This window comes from Phalangium opilio, unplaced genomic scaffold (assembly GCF_054372755.1).
Source record: "Phalangium opilio isolate 3A_F unplaced genomic scaffold, DU_Popi_V2 ptg000017l_1, whole genome shotgun sequence".
In the NCBI taxonomy this organism is placed as follows: domain Eukaryota; kingdom Metazoa; phylum Arthropoda; class Arachnida; order Opiliones; family Phalangiidae; genus Phalangium; species Phalangium opilio.
This window is the reverse complement of record NW_028324151.1, coordinates 7,182,671-7,203,530: the sequence shown is the minus strand read 5'-3', so window position 1 is coordinate 7,203,530 and position 20,860 is coordinate 7,182,671. Positions and strand designations below refer to the sequence as shown.

The following is a 20,860-nucleotide window of genomic DNA, read 5'->3' as shown; positions in this document are numbered from 1 at the left end:
TTAAATTCTAAATTATGACTTAATAATGCCGGGAATTCAATATAAACGCTTAAACATATGCCTAAAAATACTCTTATCGAGAGCTAAGCCTGTGCTGGTTGCTTAAATTAACACTGAAATCTACTATAAAATTATTGTATTGAAATCGCGTAACCTTAAAACTGCTTATAATTAATTCTAATTTTAGTCTTAAATCTAAACGCGGCTCAATGTAACGCCACTGGGCTTAAATAAAATTAAACTAAGTGGTTTTGAAAAGCGGTGATAACTAAAAGTCAACTGATGCTAAACAAAACCACCACGGTTTAAACTCGGATTTAAATTGTTAACTAAAACACTCTTCGTTAAATTATTTGCTAATTACAGAGAAGATAACCGAAGGCGAAATAACGTTAAAACGCCGTCCTAGTGTGCGTGACGCTGTTACAACAACCGATGAGGTTAAAGAGACTGAAACTCGAGGTGTTCAGTGGGATATGTTAGGGGTTGAGAGGGTAGTAACCATAGTTTCTCAAAAAAGGCCTACAAAACGCGATCAGGAAACCATAACAGAAGAAAGCATGCCGTTAGTAATGTTTGAATTGTTGCCCAAAAAACCCGGTGAGTTGACTATAACCACAGAATCGGTTGAAAAGGGAATAACTGATGTAAGTGTAACCCAAGATATAAAATCAACCATAGAATTTGATTCTAAGTCAACTAAACCCGAAAGAGAAACGTTGGTAATTAGTGTTGTTGATAAAAAACCGGAAGTAATTGAGACTAAAAAACAACCGGAAGTGCTTGAGGAAACTGTTAAAACCAAGAAAATTCGTATTAAGAAAAAGGCTAAGCCTGAAGAAAAACAGGTATCAGTTGAGGAGAAACCCGCTAAACCTGAGGTAGTCGAAGAGAAGCCAGTGGTACCTGAGGTAGTCGAAGAGAAACCCGCTAAACCTGAGGTAGTTGAAGAGAAACCCTCTAAACCTGAGGTAGTCGAAGAGAAACCCGCTAAACCTGAGGTAGTCGAAGAGAAACCCGCTAAACCTGAGGTAGTCGATGAGAAACCCGCTAAACCTGAGATAGTCGATGAGAAACCCGCTAAACCTGAGATAGTCGAAGAGAAACCCGCTAAACCTGAGGTAGTCGAAGAGAAACCGACGAAACCTGAGGTTGTCGAGGAGAAGCCCACGAAACCTGAAGTAGTCGAAGAGAAAACGAAAACTAAAAAGATTCGCATTAAGAAGAAGCCCAAGCCGGAAGGAAAAGCTGAAGAGGAAGTGGCTGATATTACCACTGAGGAAACTACAGTTACAACGATTGAGCTTAAAAAGAAGGATGTCCCCAAGAAGGAGGTCAGGGAAGTTGTCGAGAAGGAGGAGGAAGTTTCAGTCATATCAACTAAAGAAATGGACGTAACTTTAAAAACTAGCAAGAAACCTAATGTTCTGGTTGAAATCGAGGAAAAGCTTAAACCTAAGGATGAGCAACGCGTAATCACAACTGAATCTACAGTCATCGAAGAGATTGACTTTGATGTATCTCAAAAGGTATCTCAGCAAATTACCACTGAGTCCATAGAAAAGAAGCCCGAAAAATCGGAAAGAGAAGAGCTTCTTATTTCTGTTAAAAAACCGGAAGTGGCCAAAAAAGAAACAGTTGCGAAAGAGGCTGAGGAACAGGCGCAAATAATGCCAGAGGAAATCGTAACTGTTCCATCTACCAAAAAGGTAATCAAATTGAAGAAGAAGCCCAAAGACAAACCTACTGAAGAAGAGTTACCTAAACCGGAAGTAACCAAAATTACTGAGGTTCCTGAAGAGAAACCGGTGGTAGAAGAAGTCGAAGAAACAACTACCAAGAAGGTAATCAAATTGAAAAAGAAGCCCAAAGACAAACCAGTCGAAGAAGAGTTACCTAAACCGGAAGTAACTGAAATTACTGAGGTTCCCGAAGAGAAACCGGCAATAGAAGAAGTTGAAGAAATAACTACCAAGAAGGTTATTAAAATGAAAAAGAAGCCCAAAGACAAACCGATCGAAGAAGAGTTACCTAAACCGGAAGTCATCGAAGTTACTGAGGTGCTCGAGGAGAAACCAGTGGTTGAAGATGTCGAAGAAATAACAACCAAGAAGGTTATTAAAATGAAAAAGAAGCCCAAAGACAAACCTGTCGAAGAAGAGCTACCTAAACCTGAAGGCGTTGAAGTTAGTGAGGTGCCTGAGAAGAAACCAGTGGTTGAAGATGTCGAAGAAATAACAACCAAGAAGGTTATTAAAATGAAAAAGAAGCCCAAAGACAAACCTACTGAAGAGGAGTTACCTAAGCCTGAAGTAATTGAAACTACTGAGGTGCCTAAAGAGAAACCGGTAATAGAAGAAGTGGAAGAAACAACTACCAAAAAAGTTATCAAATTGAAAAAGAAACCCAAAGATAAACCTATTGAAGAAGAGTTACCTAAACCGGAAGTAACTGAAATTACTGAGGTTCCCGAAGAGAAACCGGCAATAGAAGAAGTTGAAGAAACAACTACCAAGAAGGTGATAAAATTGAAAAAGAAGCCAAAACAAAAATCTACTGATGAAACGACAGTTCCTGAAGAGGTGACCACAGAACAGACTGATGTCACAGTGACTACAATTCAGCTCAAGAAGCCCACTAAAATAACAACAACAAAGGAATCGATTGAAGTCACGGAGGAAGAAACTAGTATTGTTAATAAACCTCAAGATATGAATGTTACGGTCATTTCTAAAACCAAACCCAAAATTGAGGTTAAAACCATTAAAAAAGATGATCGCGAAATCACTGTTGAATCTACGGTAGTTGAGGAAATAGATTTCGATGTTAGCCAGAAAATTATTCAACCATTTACTTTAGAATCTAAAACTGATAAACCCGAAAGAGAGGAACTTGTTGTGCCTGTGTCTGGTAAGAAACCAGAAGTAGTTGAAGATGATAAGGTTGAAGAAGTGACGAAAAAAGTCGTTGTATTGAAAAAGAAACGGAAAACCAAACCGGAAGAAATTGTTGAGAAAATCGAGGAAAAGGTTGACTCAAAACCTGAAGAAATTGTTGTAAAATTAAAAGTTAAGGAAACCAAACCCGATGAAAAGCCTAAGCCAGAAGAAGTTGTGGAACAACCCGTAACAGTGGAATCTAGGGAAGTTAAACCCGAAACGGAAGAAATAGTTATACAAAAAACCCCAATTGACGTCCCCGATAAAGAAGTTATTGAAGAAAAACCAAAAGAAGAAAAGAAGGAATTAACAGTTAAATCTAAACCAAAGAAAAAACCAAAAGGAAAACTTGAAAAACCGGAAGAAATTGAAAGCTCGGAAGCTACTGTCACTCAAACTGTTGAGAAACCTGTAGTAATTAAATCAGAGGAGACTGAACCGGAAATGGCGAAGGTTGTTGTTGAAAAACCTGATGAGGTTGTGGAAAAAGTAGAAGACAAAAAGAAGGTTATTAAACTTAAAAAGAAGTCTAAACCGGAAGAAAACCCGGAACAAAAGCCAGAGGAAAAATCATCTGTTGAGGTTCCAGTTGAAGCTCAACCAGAAGAGAAAACTGAGATTAAACCTGAAAAAGATGAAAAACCAGTTGAGGAAACAACCAAGAAAGTAATCAAACTTAAAAAGAAACCCAAGAAAGAGAAACCGGAAGAAATAGACGAGGTACTTCCTGAAACCTCTCAACCTGAAACACTTTCAAGCATCTCATTAAAAGCAGTTGAGACTACAGAAGAGCCACAAACTGTAAAACGTACAGTCATCAAGAAAAAGATAATTAGAATTAAGGGCAAACAGCAACCAGAAGATGAAAGCTCCATCGACGAAGGATATCCCGAAGAAACTTCTATAACCGAAGTAACGGAAGTAACTGAAGAATTTTCTTCGTCGGAAACCTTTACAGAAATTGAGGAAATGAAACCTCGTAAGATTAAACTTAAACCGAAGAAACCTGTCGAGACACAACCAGCTGAAGAAAAGCCTCTAGTGGAACAGCCTCAAGAGGAGGAAACACCAAAAGATACCACTATTACGACGGAAGAGAAACTTACGATTGAAGAACTACCCCAAAGTGATAGCGTTGATGAAACGCCGGAAGAAACGAAACCTATCGTGGAGCAACCTGAGGAAGTTGAAGAAAAGCCTAAACCAAAATCTAAGAAAGAAACACCGTTAGCACCTTGGGCCAAGAAGCCGTTGAAGAAAATTGTACGGCTCTTTGACACCGATGAAGAAGAAATTATAGAAAAGACTTCGGAGGAAGTGTCCATGACTAAAATTGTCCTCAAACCTAGGAAAATTGTCGAAAAGAAGGTCACAAGGATTACCGAAGAAGGCGAAGAAGTTGAGGAGACTGTAATTACGGACACGGAACAAAAAGAGATGGTTATTAAAATATCTTCCGTTTCGAAGCCAAAACCGGTTGTTATCAAGGACGTTGAGATTCTACCACTACCAGTTCAAAAGCAGGAGCTGACCATCACTACGTCTTCAAGAGAAACAGGCGTGGTTGACTATGACGTTAGTCAAACTATTCCTAAAGAGATTGTTTTTGAATCTATCGAGATTCCAAAACCTCAACAGGCAACCATGAAAATTTACGTCAAAGGAAAGCCAAAGCTGGAAGAGGTTGACGACATAGCGGAAGAGACCTCAACAGCGGAAGTGACCTTGACCAAAACTACGAAGAAGATCAGAAAACCCAAAAAGGTTATCAAGGAAGAGAATATAGTCGAGGAAATGTTCATTACAGAGGTTAAGCCAAAGGAAATTCCCGTTACGATCACGTCACGAGGTAAACCAGTGACTGTGAAAAGTGTTGAAATATTACCTCTTAAGAAGAAACCCGACGAGATTACCATAACGACAGAATCTACTGAAACTGGTATTGTTGATTATGACGTAACTCAAAAAATAACGAAGGAAATTAAATTTGAGTCGGTCCAGAGAAAACCTGAAAAGTCCGTGATTACAACTTCGGTCGACGAACTACAACCGAGTGAGGAAAAACCGGAGGAAGTAACTTCTACGGAAGTAACCTTGAAGAAACCCAAAAAGATCAAAAAGAAAATTGTTACCGAAGAAGTGGTTGAAGAGGAGGAAACATTTATACCGGAAGTTAAACCGAAAGAAATGCCCATCACCATAACCTCAAAGGGTAGACCAGTTGTGGTTAAGGATGTAGAAATTATTCAACCAAAGAAAGATGAGATCACAATTACCACTACTTCCAAGGAAACTGGAATTATAGACTTTGATGTAACTCAAAAGAAACCCAAAGAAATCACATTTGACTCTATTGAAAAGAAACCAGAGAAAGAAACATTGGTAATTAAAGTACCAGAAAAACCCAAAGACGAGGAGAAACCAGATGAAAGTGGTACTGCTGAAATTACTCTTAAAAAACCAAAAAAGATCAAGAAGAAAATCGTTACCGAAGAAGTGGTTGAAGAAGAGGAAACGTTTATACCCGAAGTGAAACCGAAAGAAATGCCCATCACTATAACCTCAAAGGGTAGACCAGTTGTGGTTAAGGATGTTGAAATCATTCAACCAAAGAAAGATGAGATCACAATTACCACTATTTCCAAGGAAACGGGAATTGTAGACTTTGATGTAACTCAAAAGAAACCCAAAGAAATCACATTGGACTCTATTGAAAAGAAACCAGAGAAAGAAACATTGGTAATTAAAGTTCCAGAAAAACCCAAGGACGAGGAGAAACCAGAGGAAAGTGGTACTGCTGAAATTACTCTTAAAAAACCAAAAAAGATCAAGAAGAAAATCGTTACCGAAGAAGTGGTTGAAGAAGAGGAAACGTTTATACCGGAAGTTAAACCCAAAGAAATGCCCATCACTATAACGTCAAAGGGTAGACCAGTTGTGGTCAAGGATGTTGAAATTATTCAACCACAGAAAGATGAGATCACAATTACCACTACTTCCAAGGAAACGGGAATTGTAGATTTTGATGTAACTCAAAAGACACGGAAAGAAATCATATTGGACTCTATTGAAAAGAAACCAGAGAAAGAAACATTGGTAATTAAAGTTCCAGAAAAACCCAAGGACGAAGAGAAACCAGATGAAAGTGGTACTGCTGAAATTACTCTTAAAAAACCCAAAAAGATCAAGAAGAAAGTCATTACTGAAGAAGTGGTTGAAGAAGAGGAAACGTTTATACCGGAAGTTAAACCCAACGAAATGCCCATCACTATAACCTCTAAGGGAAGACCAGTTGTGGTTAAGGATGTTGAAATTATTCAACCAAAGAAAGATGAGATTACCATTACCACTACTTCCAAGGAAACTGGAATTGTAGACTTTGAAGTAACTCAAAAGACACCCAAAGAAATCACATTGGACTCTGTTGAGAAGAAACCAGAGAAAGAAACATTGGAAATCCAAATACCAGAAAAACCCAAGGATGAAGAGAAACCAGATGAAAGTGGTACTGCTGAAATTACTCTTAAAAAGCCTAAAAAGATCAAAAAGAAAATCGTTACTGAAGAGGTGGTTGAAGAGGAGGAAACGTTTATACCGGAAGTTAAACCAAAAGAAATGCCCATCACAATAACCTCAAAGGGTAGACCAGTTGTGGTTAAGGATGTTGAAATTATTCAACCAAAGAAAGATGAGGTCACAATTTCAGTTACTTCCACAGAAACTGGTATTGTTGATTTCGAGGTAAAGCAAGAAGTGAAACCCGAAATTGATGTTGAATCTAAAGAAAAGAAACCACTAAAATCGAAGAAAATCATTAAAAAGAAACCCAAGATTCTTGAAGAAACAAAAGAAATTGAAACCACGGAAATCGAACTGAAGAAAGTCCCCAAAGAAACAACAGAAACAGAGGAAGAAATTGTCGAGGAGACTGAAGAGCGTGATACCGAAAGAAAGGTAACTGTTGACTCGAAGGGAAAAGCTAAACCAAAACCCAAAGCAATAGAAAAAGTCGAGGAAGAGGAAGAGATAAAAATCACTACTTCATCTACTGAACAACCGGAAATTGAGGTTAAGCAAGAGAAAAAGCCCGAAATCGTGGTGGAATCTGTGGAAAAGAAACCAGAAGAAACTAAATTGGTTATCACCAAAAAGTCCAAGAAGAAACCGGTTGAGGAAAAGGAAGAAACGAGTGTTGCTGAATCTGAGCTTGATTTAAAACGTCGTTTGCTTAAACCAAAAAAGAAAACGGTTGTTGAAACGACAGAAACGGAGGAAACTATTCATACCACGGAGTTAGACATAGAAAAACAGAGACCAGTTGAGCTTGAACTTGAAGAAAAACCGGAACTAGCAGAGATATCCTTCGATATAGAGGGTAAAACTACAGAAGAGATATCTTTGAAGAGAAAGCCAAGAGCTAAGAAGCCCAAAGAAATACCCAAGGAAATTGAAACTGAAAAAGTGCAAGAAATAGAAGTACAAATGAAAGGAAAAGTCATCAAGAAACTTGTGATAGAACGTAAAGACGACAAGGATCAAGAATCGCGAATCGAATTGGAGTTCAAATCAATTAAACCTGAACTTAGAGAAACGCCGTTTTCATCCATACCTCTCTTTATTGAGGATGTCCTTGAGGAACTGCTACCTCTGCCGAAACCATCTGAGATAGTGGCCAAGGAAGTACTTGTACCACAAGTACCTCTTTCCATAGAATCGGCTAAGCCCGACGAAAAGGTTGAAGAGTTTACCAAGGATAAACCAAAAAGTAGTAAGATAATGTCAACCTATGTTCCTCAAGAAGCCATTGAGGTTTGTGAAGTTGATGTTAAAGACACAGAAGGGAAAATTGTTGATGGTAAAATGCCATCTCGAAAAGCGACAATAACACTTATGCCACAGGAGGCTAAAGTTGTCTCAGAGGTTGTCGCGTCTTCTACAGAAACAAAATTAGTTGAGGAAGAGCAACCTCAACATAAAGCCAAGGCCATACTAGCACCCCAAAGATCTTTAGTCATCGAACAGATTGAGGCTCCAGAAACATTGGAGGAAACTAAATCGGACAAAAAACCCGAATCTAAAGCTGGGGTAGTTGTTTCAGAACAATTTCCAACCACCGTTTCGGAAGTGACACCAGAAGGTCGTGAGAAAATTTTAGTTGAAGAGTTACCGACACAGGCACGCGCTGATACCATAATTACTAGCGAAAAGTATTTAGAAGTTACGGAACATGATTTCCAATTTCCAATTAATGAGCTTAATATAAAACCAGTAGTGGAAAAACGAGCTAATATAGATGTTCTTAAACATAAAGCAATTTCGGTCCACGAAGTCGAGGATAGTTTAAAGGAAGAGCATCTGGACATCTTACCACTTCCCGTCAAAGAAGCTACGAGTAAAATGGATATCGAACAAACGCTAATCGTTAGCCATGTTGAACCTGCATATAAAGAGGAGGGTTTCGAATCGACCCCTATTCCCGCCGAAAGAAAGGCTAAAAAAATCTTGGGTGAGGGTTACCCTATGGAAGTGAGCGAAGCTACTATATATGGCAAAGCCAAAGAAATCACCGAGGAAGTCAATAATGAAGAAAGGGTAGAACTGGACGTTGTAAAACAATATCCGGTAGAAGTAACTGAAGTAAGTGATGAAGTTCGCGAATATGTGATTAAGGATGAACTTAGACCCAAAGAGCGGCACCTCAGTGTTGACTTCACCCCCGAAGAAGCGTTAACTAGATACGAAGTTGAGACTACTGACAAAGAGGACGTTTTTGTGATGCCAGCTCAACCACAGACCCATAAAGCCTGGCCCAAATTCGTGGAGATACAATCGGTTAATGTAACACTAACACAATCTGTGGACTCTGAGAAAGAAATGATTTCCGACGAACGACCAGATTCTAAGAAAGCAACTCCAATTTTACCAGAAAATGAAGCCATTACAGTCATAGAACAGAGTCCAATAAAAGGTGAAGAAGAGCTCGAAATCACCATTATGCCTTTGTCAGTCAACGCCTTAACTACTCACCCCACCAACGTCGCTGTGGAAATAATCACGACAGAGATGAACACGAAAGAGGGTGAATTACCCCAAGATAAAGTTCCAACCAGTTTTATTAGTCCCGTTTTCATCCCAGAAGAAGCCTTAATTGTTGAATCATCAGACATTGTTGATTCCGAGAAAAAATACAAACCAAAGCCACTTCCAGAAGGTGAAACAGCGACAACTACGGTCTTGTCCGAGCAAGCCCTAGTGGTTAAGGTCGAAGAAGGTAACTTTAAGGAAGGTGATCTTGAAATTATCCGAGCACCAACCCAACAACTTTCTCCAAAGTTCGAGTTAGTTAAAGACGTGGTAGTTGTTTCTGAACATAGACCAGAAAGTCAAGAAAAGGAACTGCCCAAAACTATTATCCCGGAAACTCATTCATTATCCTCAGATTTTGTACCACAAGTTGCGGTAGAGATTATTCAGACTGAATCCAATTTACGCGAAGGCATTTATGACGTTGAACAAGTAACCTTGGCCAACTCTAAAGTAATATTACCAGAAATGAGAGATTCGAAACAAATACTAGAATTCGCTCCGATTGATAGTGAGGGTTTATTGGAAAGTGACGTATTTCCTGAAACAAAAAAGGCAACCACTTTGCTGTCGGAAGAACAAGCCGTCAGCGTGGTTGAATCACAGCCAGGCGTAGTTGAAGGTGAACTTTTGCCTGATGAGAAACCCAAACTTAAAACAGCTGAATTGGGTATCAAGACGTCTAAGGCTGTTGAAGTTGAAGAAGCCACAGTTAGGATGAGTGAAATTGATTTGAAAACTTCTCCTCTACCAGTTGGTCGCAAACTTACAACCATCCTAACAGAAGAAGAAGCCTGCGAAATATTTGAAAACGTCCCAGTCATTAAGGAAGGAGATTTCATAACCACAGTCACTCCTGATATGAGCACAGTTACAATTGATGAAAAACGTCGACCCGATCACGCCATACAAGTAACTGAAACTGAAACTGGAATTAAAGAAGATGTTCTGGAAGATTTTGAACAACTTCCGGCCAAAAAGGCAGCAGTGGGCTTCTCTGAAAACGTAGCTTTGGAAATTGAGGAAGTTACTGAAAACCAGAAGGAAAGTGGGTTGAATAAACCAAAAATACCCGCTCAAGTTAGTCTCGAAGCTAATATTGAAATGATAGAAGCTTTGGTTGTTTGTAAAGCTGAGGTCACCGAGCAGGAATCTGATTTGCAAGACTTTGAAGCTGTCACAGCTTTGGCTTTACCTAACGTAGTTCCCCAACAAGCAATACTAGTCTCGGAAACCCAATCAAGCGAAATCGAATCCAAACTAGCTCCTGACAAGAAACCAGACTTTAAAAACGTTAATGTTGAAATAATATTGAAAGAGGCAGTTTCTGTAGGTGAAAACGAAGCATTGCCAAGCGAAGCTGATTTCGAATCCACCAAAACACCCAGTATAAATGTCCAGCCCCGACTGACTACACAAAGCGCGATTGAAGTAACTGAAGTTAAGCCTGATAACACAAGCAAAAGTTTAGACATACCAGTAACTCCTAAACTTCAGGTTGCCGAAGCTCTCTTGCCAGAGCAAGAAGCGTGCACGGTACAAGAGATAACTATTGGTGAAACGGGTAAAGAAGGTGTAGATGTACTCAAACTGATTACCGAAGAAGCTGAGACATCCTACCTCGAGCACAAACCTGTAACGGTTGAAGAAGTTATGTTCCATTCAAAAGAATCGGAAATGACTGATTTCGTTAAACCTGATACCAGGTTAGCCAATCATGATTTAGTTAGTTCCAGCGCGTTAGAAGTAGTTTCTGTAACTTCTCAAGATAACGAAGCTCCATTAAAGGACTTTACATCTGTGGGGCAAAATTTACAACCAAGTTTAATACCGGAAGAAGCTATATCAGTAACGGAAACCACACCTCACAGCACTTTCTCGGATTTGAAGCCTGATTCTAAACCAGAGACTAGCCAAACCCAAACATCCTTTGTACTCAGTGAATCCCTAACAGTATCTGAAACGAGTGCAGTTGGTAAAGAAAACGATCTAGAAGTTGAAAAATTAAAAATACCTGTATCCGCCACTGAAACTATACCTTTAGAACAGTCTGTAGAAATTTCGAGTATAATTATGCATGATAAGGAGGGGGATTTGAAAACGGAAAAACCCAAACTTGAAGGGGCTCATTTAGATATACCCGTGGGTGAACATCTTGAAATTGTAGAGGTAAATATCGCGGACACTTTGAAAGATGCTAAAAAACCAGCTATTCCCCAAACGGACGAAGCTAACGTGATGTTCGTAAAACAGCATTCTAGGTACACCACAGAAATAGAAAGTGGGGAAAAAGAAGGGGTTTTGGAATTAGACGTCAAACCTAGCGAAAGGGTCGCGGATAAGGCTTTGGATTTAATAGAAACGATTCAGGTTAGTGAACAAATTCCTCAAATTAAAGAGGGAGAGTTTCAGTCTCAGGAGAAACCTAAAATGTTAACTGCGTCCACCATTATACCTGAAGACCAGCCCTTGACAGTTGGATTTACGGACGCTTTGACGCATATCATCGAGCTTCCTGATAAACCGGAAGCGAAAACTCAAGAAGCGGAAATGTTTTTGCTATGCCACGAACCTCTCCAAGTTTCAGAGGTATCTCCAAATGAATCCGAAGCTAAAGTCGAAGCCGCATTAACTCCAGACCACAGAGAAGCGTCTTCAAGCATTCTAACAACTCAGTCCATTGATGTATATGAGGTTCAGACGGAAGATAAAGAAGCTGATATACCGATCGAGAAGAAGCCGGCAACCAAGAAAGCAAAATGTACAATACCAGAGTCTGAAGCGTTGCAATTAGAAGAGCAAGTAGCTGATTCCTCATTAAAGGATTTGGAATCTGTTCCGGCTGATGCCAAGAAGGCCAAACCAGACATTTCACCTTTAGAAAGCGTCAACGTATCAGCAGTTGAAACTGGTGATAAAGAAGAGGAATTACAACCCGACGAGTTTCCGACTGGAAAAATAGCGCAGCTCGAAGTTACTACCCATGACGTAGTTCAAGTTTCCGAAGTCTTCCCAGCTGATAGTGAGAACGTCTTAGCAACGGACGTGAAACCAGAAACCAAAGAAGCCAGAGTTTTAATTTCATCTGAGAAGGCCGTCCAAGTACAAGAATTCACGTTAGGTTCCAAAGAGGAGGAATTGGCTAAAGACGAACCTGTTTTCCCGCGTAAGGGCGCGATAGCTTTCAATCCCCAGCAAGTAGCCTCGTCTATGTTAATTGAGACGAACGAATCTGAAGGAGGTTACGTACCTGGACAATTACCAGATGGTCAAAAGGTTCAAACCGTGTTATCGGATGAGAGACCAATCTCGGTTTCTGAGACAGTATCTCTAGAGAGTGAAGGCGCGTTAGAGCTAGGCCCAAAACCCCAAACTTATAAACCGTCCCAAGACGTGACCCTTACCGAGGCCATCCGCGTTCAAGAAGTGACAGCAGAAACCGCTCCAATATCTTTAAACGTGGCAGACTCGAAACACCTGGAGAAATCTCTCGACTCCTTACTCGTGCCTAACGAGTCAGTGTCAATTTCAGAAACGGCAGCCGAAATGAAAGAGCAAGAGTTGCACTTGACAGGCAAACCCGACGAGAAACAAGCAAAAATGCTTCTGATGGAACTTCAATCCGTAGTAGTGGAAGATTTAATATTAGGTGGTAGCTCTGCCGATTTGAAAAAGGATGTGTTACCCGAAACACATCAACTTTCGGCAGATTTAGTCCCTCAACAATCTATAGTTGTCGCTGAAGCTCAATCGAGCATGAAGGAAGAAGAATTAACTCAAGAAACTCCATTTACTCAGAGCATAAAGCCAACAATACCACTTGAACAAGCTTTAGCCGTGATAGAAGTTGCTCCATCTCAAAAGGAAGGCGACTTCCAACCGGAAGTACTGCCTGAAAGTCGAAAAATTGACTTCACCGTTTCCGGAGACACTGCTTTGGTCATAAGTGAAACTAGAACCGAAGATCAGCACGATGATCTCGAGGTTAAAACCATTCCAGCTGGCAGTGAGGCTGTCATTTCCTATACTACAAAAGAAACCGTAGAGATTATGGAACTGAAAACGGGTGAAAAAGAGGAGGAATTTAAGGCAAAAGAAGTTCCATTCCAGAGGAAGGCCACTACCATCCTATCACCAGAAACGTCTTTGCAAGTATCGGAAGTCACCACCAACGTAAGTCACGAAGACCTTGTTCCTGAGGAAATTCCTACGGGAAAGAAACTGGAGGCCGAATTCACTCCTCAAGAAGGTCTTATCGTTTCGGAGGTAACTTCTGGAACTTCGGAAGGAGAGTATGTTCCAGGCATGGGACCCAAAGAACACCACGTTACTTCCGTATTGTCAGATATGGAAGCCATCAGTGTAAGCCAAACTATTTCTGAACAAAAGGAAGAAGACCTATTGGTCAAGAAAACTCCCAAAGAAGCTTTGGCTAATGTGACCATACCATCAGAAGATCACGTGGTTGTATTTGAGACTCAGGCGGTTCATAAAGAGGGTGAATTTGTTCCAGAAACTGTGGTAGAACTGACGGCACCGTTTACAATACCAACCGCCGAACATCTACTTATCACTTCGGCTGAGGTCGAGCTCAATGAAACGGAGCTGGCCCCTGACAAGAAACCAACTACTTCCGAGGCTACTGTTACAATTCCGACTGCGGAACACGTCTTGATTTCAGAGACAGTGACTCAACAAAAGGAAGGAGAGTTTGCAAAGTTAAAACTACCTGCTGATGCATCAGCACATGTACTTCTTGACACTTCCAAACACATCACAGTAATTGAAACTCCCTCCATGCAGATGGAGGATGAGCTCTTACCCGATAAAGCCCCCCGAGAGCTTCTAGCTGATCTAAGCGTTCCTACTGAAGAGCATATGGTTGTAACTGAAATACTTACCAACCAGAAGGAAGAGTTATTTGAAACGATACAACTTAAAGAATCGGAGGCTAAAATGGGTGTTAACGTGGCGGAGCACATTGTTGTGTCTCAAATGGAAACTGCTACTAAAGAAAGTGAATTCGTTCCCGAGAAGAAACCGAAAGAACAAGCTCTACCATTCACAATACCAACTGAAGAACATTTGGTCGTGTGTGAAATACAAACAGACACGAAAGAAGATGATCTCATCCAACCTAGGGCTCCTGATACAGTAAAGTTGGACTTCTCAGTACCAACTGAAACTCACTTAGTTGTGTCGGAAGTCGCCAAACACGAAATGGAGGATGATTTAACGTCATTTGATAAACCTAGAGAACTTAAGGCTGGTGTAACGATATCATTCCAAGAACATATCACAGTTGGTGAGAATGAACCTTTGCAAGAAGAGGGCATATTGGAGGAAGAGAAAAAGCCCAAAGAACTTGAGCTTAAATTCACGGTGCCCACAGAAGAGCATTTAGTGGTAACTGAAGTAAAGGAGGGCGCTTTCGAAAGTGAATTAGTTCCAGACAAAATGCCCGAGGGTTTTAAAACTGACGTTAGTATTCAAGCTGCTGAAGGTTTGGAAGTATCCGAGATTGAAGCCGCGCAAAAGGAAGAAGTCTTAGCAGCCACTAAGAAACCAGTTGAAACGACAGCTGGTTTCACATTCGATACAGTGAAACATATAAATGTGTCTGAGGTCGTGACGGATGTCAAGACGGAAGAGCTTGCTCCTGAAAAAGCACCCAAACTGGTTTCCATTGACTTTGAAGTACCAGCTGAAGAACATATCGCGGTTTTCGAAGTTATATCAGAGACTAAAGAAGGGGACTTAAAACCCGAAAAGGCTGCTGCCACATTCAAAGCCGATTTCTCAGTGCCTGGTGAACAACCAATTGAAGTTACTCAAATTGAGACTAGTCAAAAGGAAGGTCTTTTAGAAATCGCGAAAACACCGCGGGAAGAAGAAGCGGAAATGTACTTACTGCTCGAAGAACACATTACAGTAGACCAATTAGAATCGGCTGTAAAGGAGGGTAGCTTGAAAGCCATGGAATTGCCGTCTACAATTACAGCAGGGTTCACTGTGCCTAGTGAAGAACACATAATTATTTCTGAAGTTGAACTAGGGCAGTCTGAGGGAACACTACCAGAAGACAAGGCACCAGTAACCGCACAAGCGGAAGTGGACATCACAACTCAAGAGCACTTTATGACCCAAGAGCTTCAAATTCAGAATATGGAGTCTGAACTAGTTCTCGAGAAAACTCCAGCGCCTTTGAGTGCCGGTGTAACTGTTCCGACTGAAGAACACATTGTTGTACTATCAACCGAACCAGAAGTTCGGGAAGATGAACTTCTACCTGACAAGAAACCCAAAGAAGCAATGGCTATTGTGGACATTCCCGCGGAAAAGTTTCTTTTGGTTGAGGAAACCGCGGTTCATACCATGGAAGAGAGGCTGAAGCCTGATAGAATTCCACCGGCTATTCACGCTGGACAGAGTATTAACGCTAGAGAACATTTAACTGTATCCACCATCGAAACTGAAGGTAAAGAAGGGCCTTACGTGCCTGGTCAACTACCTCAAACCTCTTCCGCTGAAGTTACGGTTACGTCCGACGATCACGTTGTTGTCTCAGAAGTGGTCCCTAACAATATGGAGGAAGAACTGGTCCCTGACAAGAAACCGGTCGAGACATTAGCCGGATTTACCATACCAACTGAAGAACACTTAGTCGTGTCCGAAGTTTCTATTTCTATGCAAGAGGAAGACCTTGAAGTTGGTAAATTACCGAAAACCACTTCGGCTAGTGTTACCATATCTGCTATCGATCATTTGATCGTAACAGAATCAGAACTCAACCAAAAGGAGGAGGAACTTAAACCTGACCGAAAACTACCTGCAACTAATGCCAGTATTTCAGTTCTAACCGAAGAACACGTGACTGTAACTGAAGTTGCGCCAGATCAAAAGGAAGATGAATTTACCTCACCTTCACTTCCACTTACTGTTCATGCTGGTGTTAGTGTACCATCTCTAGATCACGTTGTCATTGACCAAGTGGAAACCGAACAAAAAGAAGGAAATTTGAAACCCGATCATAAACCAGCTTCAATGAAGTTGGACTTCACTGTTCCAACCGAGAAGCATCTGTTGGTATCCGAAACAGAAGTTCACGTCAGTGAAGGCGAGTTGGCTCAACCAACAAAAGTACTTGAGAGCACCGCTGATTGGTCCGTATCCACCACTGAACATATCGTTGTTACTGAAACTGAAAGTGGAACCAAGGAAACAGAGATGACCGTAGAACAAATACCCAAGAGCAAAACTGTTGAGGTGGACATTGCCACTACTGAACACGTTGTGGTTTTAGAAACTGAGACAAACTTGAAAGAAGAAGCAATGGCAGATTTGGTATTACCACCTGAAGTCCTTCCTAAATTCTCTGTACCTACGGACGAGCACGTAATAGTAACTGAGGTTGAGGTAGATAGTAAAGAGGGAGAGTATGTACCAGGTATGTTACCGAACACTTGGACGGCTGATGTATCGGTACCAACGGAAGAGCACGTCTTAATTACCGAAGTCACCTCTGAAGTGAAGGAAGATGACCTTCCGATAGAAAAGAAACCAAAAACCACTTCCGCAAAATTCTCCGTACCAGAAGAGGAGCATGTAACGGTCATTGAACCCGAGGTTCACACTAAAGAGGGTGAGTTTCAACCTGGAAAACTGCCCAACGAAACACAAGCCACAGTAACTATTCCTGCCGAAGAACATATCGTTGTTAGTCAAACTGAAACTGAACAAAAAGAAGGTGATTTAGCACCTCTTAAATCTCCGGCCACGATATCTTTGGGATACACTGTACCAACAGAAGAACATGTCGTGGTGTCTCAAGTAACAACCGAAGACCAAGAAGATGAGTTTGTGCCAGGACAGTTACCCAAAACCTCATCAGCCAGCTTCACTGTGCCGGCTGAGGAACATCTGATCGTCTCCGAAACTGACATACATAACAAGGAAGAGGAATTAGCTCCTATTAAACTTCCACCTGAAGTCACCGCCGGCAGTAGTCTACTTACAACGGAACACATTGTTGTTTCTGAAATCGAAACTTCATCGCAGGAGACAGAATTAGTACTTGACAAAATACCACAAGGAATAGAACCGAACATTTCACTTAGACTTGAAGAGCACATTGTTGTCTCATCCACTGAAACTGAGCTTAAAGAGGGCGAATTGGCAACAGATAAAGCACCAGTTACCACCAAGGCTGGATTTACCATTCCTTTAGAAGAACACATAGAAGTTATCGAAGTTCTACCCGATTCTAAAGAAGGTTCATTCCAACCGGGTAAATTACCCGGAGAAGTAGAAGCTGAATCTTCTATACCATTAGAGGAACATGTCATCGTTTTGGAAACGGAAACAGCCCAGAAGGAGGAAGAACTCGAGGCGCTCAAGATTCCACCCACAGTCACAGCTGGTATGAGTATGTCAACGAAAGAACATGTTGTAGTAGAGGAAGTCGAAACAGATTCCAAGGAGGGTGTATTCTTACCTGGAAGACTTCCAAACGAAGTTCAACCTAGTGTTAGTATTCCCTTTGAAGAACATATTGTGGTATCAAGCACCGAAACTGGCATCAAAGAAGAAGATTATCAACCCGGTAAATTACCAGCCAGCATTACCGCTGACTTTACGGTGCCATTAGAACAACATGTAATTGTGTCTGAAGTAGACAGTCATACTAAAGAAGGAGAGTTTAAACCTGGTAGACTACCAGGTGAGGAATACTCCGAAATGACAATTTCAACTCAGAAACACGTGGTAGTTGAGCAGATGGAAACTGTCCAAAGCGAAGAGAGTCTAACAGTTGAATCCATTCCACGGGAAGTAACCGCTAGTTTTACCATACCGGCTGAAGAACACGTGGTAGTTGAGGAAGTTGAGACTAACACAAAAGAAGGTGAATTCTTGCCGGGTAAACTTCCTGGCGAAGTTCAACCATTCGTTACTTTGCCAACTGAAGAACATATTGTAGTTGAATCTACTGAAATTGAACTGAAGGAAGGTGAACTAGCTCCTGATAAGAAACCATTGACTGCTACGGCCGATTTCTCCATACCAGCAGAAGAACATATTATCGTCAGTGAAACTGAAACTGCCACAAAAGAGAAGGAGTTCCAAGCCGGTAAATTGCCAAATGAAATGGAAGCCAACGTGTCATTCTCACTGGAGGAGCATGTTAGCGTAATCGAAACTGAGACATCTCAGAAAGAAGGTGAATTTCTTCCGGAGAAGGCGCCACTATCAACCCAAGCAGGATTTACAGTTCCTACTGAAGAACATGTTGTTATTAGTGAAGTCGAAACCGCCTCTAAAGAAGGAGAGTTCCTACCCGGTAAACTACCAAATGAGGTATTCCCCAAGGTGTCTATGCCATTCGAAGAACCGTTGATAATCTCATCAACCGAAACGGAGATCAAACCTGATGAAATCGAAACCGAAGCTATTCCGTTGGGCTCACAAATTGATTTTACTATTCCCACTGAAAGGTATATCGAAGTGACTGTGATGGAAAGTGCTGCGAAAGAAGGTGAATTTGTACCTGGTAAGATACCCCAAGCAATTACGGCTCCTTTCACGGTGGGTATGGAGGAACACGTCACAATTGGTGAAGTACAACCTGAAGTCAAAGAAGGTGACTTTAAACCAGAAAAATTACCAGAAACTATCACTGCGGCGTTTGACGTACCAACTGAGCGTCATGTTACTGTCTCCGAGGTTGGAGTTCAAGACACCGAAGAAGAACTTCTTACTCCGAAAGCTCCTTCCACCCAAAAAGCTGGAATTACGATACCGGCTGAAGAACATGTTTTAGTCTCTGAAATCGAGGATTACACTAAGGAAGGCGAGTTTAAACCTGGTAAATTACCAGGAGAAATTTCGGCTTCGTTTACCGTCCCTACTGAAGAACATATTGTGGTTTCTGGAGTCGAGATTGGCGTCAAGGAGGAAGAATTAGCTCCAGATCAGAAACCTCTAACTGCCACTGCTGGTGTATCGGTAGACAGCGAACAACATCTCATAGTATCGGAAATTGATACCGAAGACAAGGAAGGAATTTTAACTACTGAAAAATTACCTCAAATTGCGACTGCTGAAACTTCCATTAGAACGGAAGAACACATTGTCGTATTGGAAACTGAAACTACAGTTAAGGAGGGCACATTTACTCCTGGTACTTTACCGGGTGAGGTGACCGCCAAATTTTCAGTACCCACAGATGAACACGTCGTTATTAGTGAGGTAGAAACCGCGTTGAAAGAAGACGAATTAGCTCCCGAGAAACCCACACCCACTGTTACCGCGCAATTCACGGTTCCCAGCGAGGAGCCAATCGAAGTCTTACAAATCGTGTCTCATGATCAAGAAACGGTATTTGAAGCGGGTAAAAAACCTGGCGAGGTTCAAGCCACGTTTAGCATTCCTACTGACAAACATATATCGGTAATTGAAACTACTACGCACCAAGAGGGGTCAGAGTTTACTTTAACGATGCCCAAGGAGGCCGGAGCGACTGTAGATATTCCTTCTGCGGAACACATCCTAGTCAGCGAAACGGTAACGCAGGTTAAGGAGGAAGAATTCATCTCTGGTAAGTTACCAACCGAGGTTACGGCGGACTTTAGTGTAGGTTCGATAGAGCATGTTATCGTATCCGAAATTGAAACAATTCAAAAAGAAACTGAATTTAAAACTAAACCTAAACCGGCCGAAATTACGGCGCCTTTTACGGTCCCCACGGAAAAACATATAACCGTTAGTGAGTTAGTTGTCGAGCAAAAGGAAGACACTTTCGAGGAGACTGTACCCAAGGAATCTAAAGCTAAGCCCCAAATAAGTCCAGAGGAACATTTGGTAATTACCGAAGTTCAAGTAGGTGACACTCCGGAAGACTTCCAGCCAGAATCGTTCAAAACGACGCAAGCGAAAACATCCCTGGCCCCAGAACAGCCCCTTTTAATAGAAGAAGCAATTACTCAGATGACTGTAGAGGAACTGGTGACGAAAAAGCCAAAAGAATCCACTGCACGCCCTAACACTCCGGTACAAGAACCGATTTTGGTTTCTTCTGTTGAAGCAGAGACGTCAGTTGAAGACCTAAAACCCAAGAAGGTTCATTTCAAAGAAACTGCCACGGTATCGTTCTTTGAGCAAGAAAGCTTCTCATTTGACGAGACTTTTAAGGACGAGTTTGCCGAAGAGTTTTTCGAGCAACATAAGACAGCCGCCGCTAAAATCACCGAAGTAGTTGAACAGCTGCTCAAACCCATTGAAACTGACACTTTCGATGTGAAAGAAAAACGCAAACCTGAAAAGGTTAAAGAAACCTCTGAGTTTATAGTAACCGAACCGGACGAAGAAACCGAGAAACCTGAAGAGGTTAAAGAGACCAAAACGCACACGGCAAAAACTATTCGTTTCGCTAGGGAGGGAGACAAAATCGTCGAATACACGGAAATATCCGAAGTTTACTCGTCAGGTGAAGCTAAACCATCCCGTCCCACCATCGAGGACGTAACTGATCAAGAATACGACACTACAACTCTGGGTCTCTCACGCCCAATCGTTGAAGAAGAGGAAGAAGTACCCGAGATTAAGCTAGAGGAAAAAATCAAACATATCAAACGAGACTCTCTACAACTGCAAGAAATGCCAATAATCACCGAAAGCATCGTTCAAGAGGATACAGTGACAGAAAATGTTGAGATAAAGCTCAAAAAGAAAGAAAAGAAGAAACCGGAAGAAGATGAGAAAGTTGAGATAGTAGTCGAAGAAGAGCCTCTAATACAGGAATTTGAAGCTAAATCCATTAAAATCACTTCCAAGAAAAAACC

General features: G+C 41.3%; 1 protein-coding gene across 3 annotated transcripts in view; it reads left to right on the top strand.

Annotated features, from left to right (window-relative positions):
* LOC149702846 (uncharacterized) overlaps positions 1-20,860 on the top strand; it is a 95,743-nt gene that overhangs the window by 50,530 nt on the left and 24,353 nt on the right. For 2 of the 3 annotated variants that reach the window (XM_089866749.1, XM_089866750.1), the window contains exon 48: positions 367-19,617. In XM_089866749.1, the coding sequence (XP_089722875.1) occupies positions 367-19,617 (19,251 nt within the window). The remainder of the gene's footprint in view (positions 1-366; positions 19,618-20,860) is intronic. The other variant, XM_089866751.1, reaches the window with a different exon arrangement.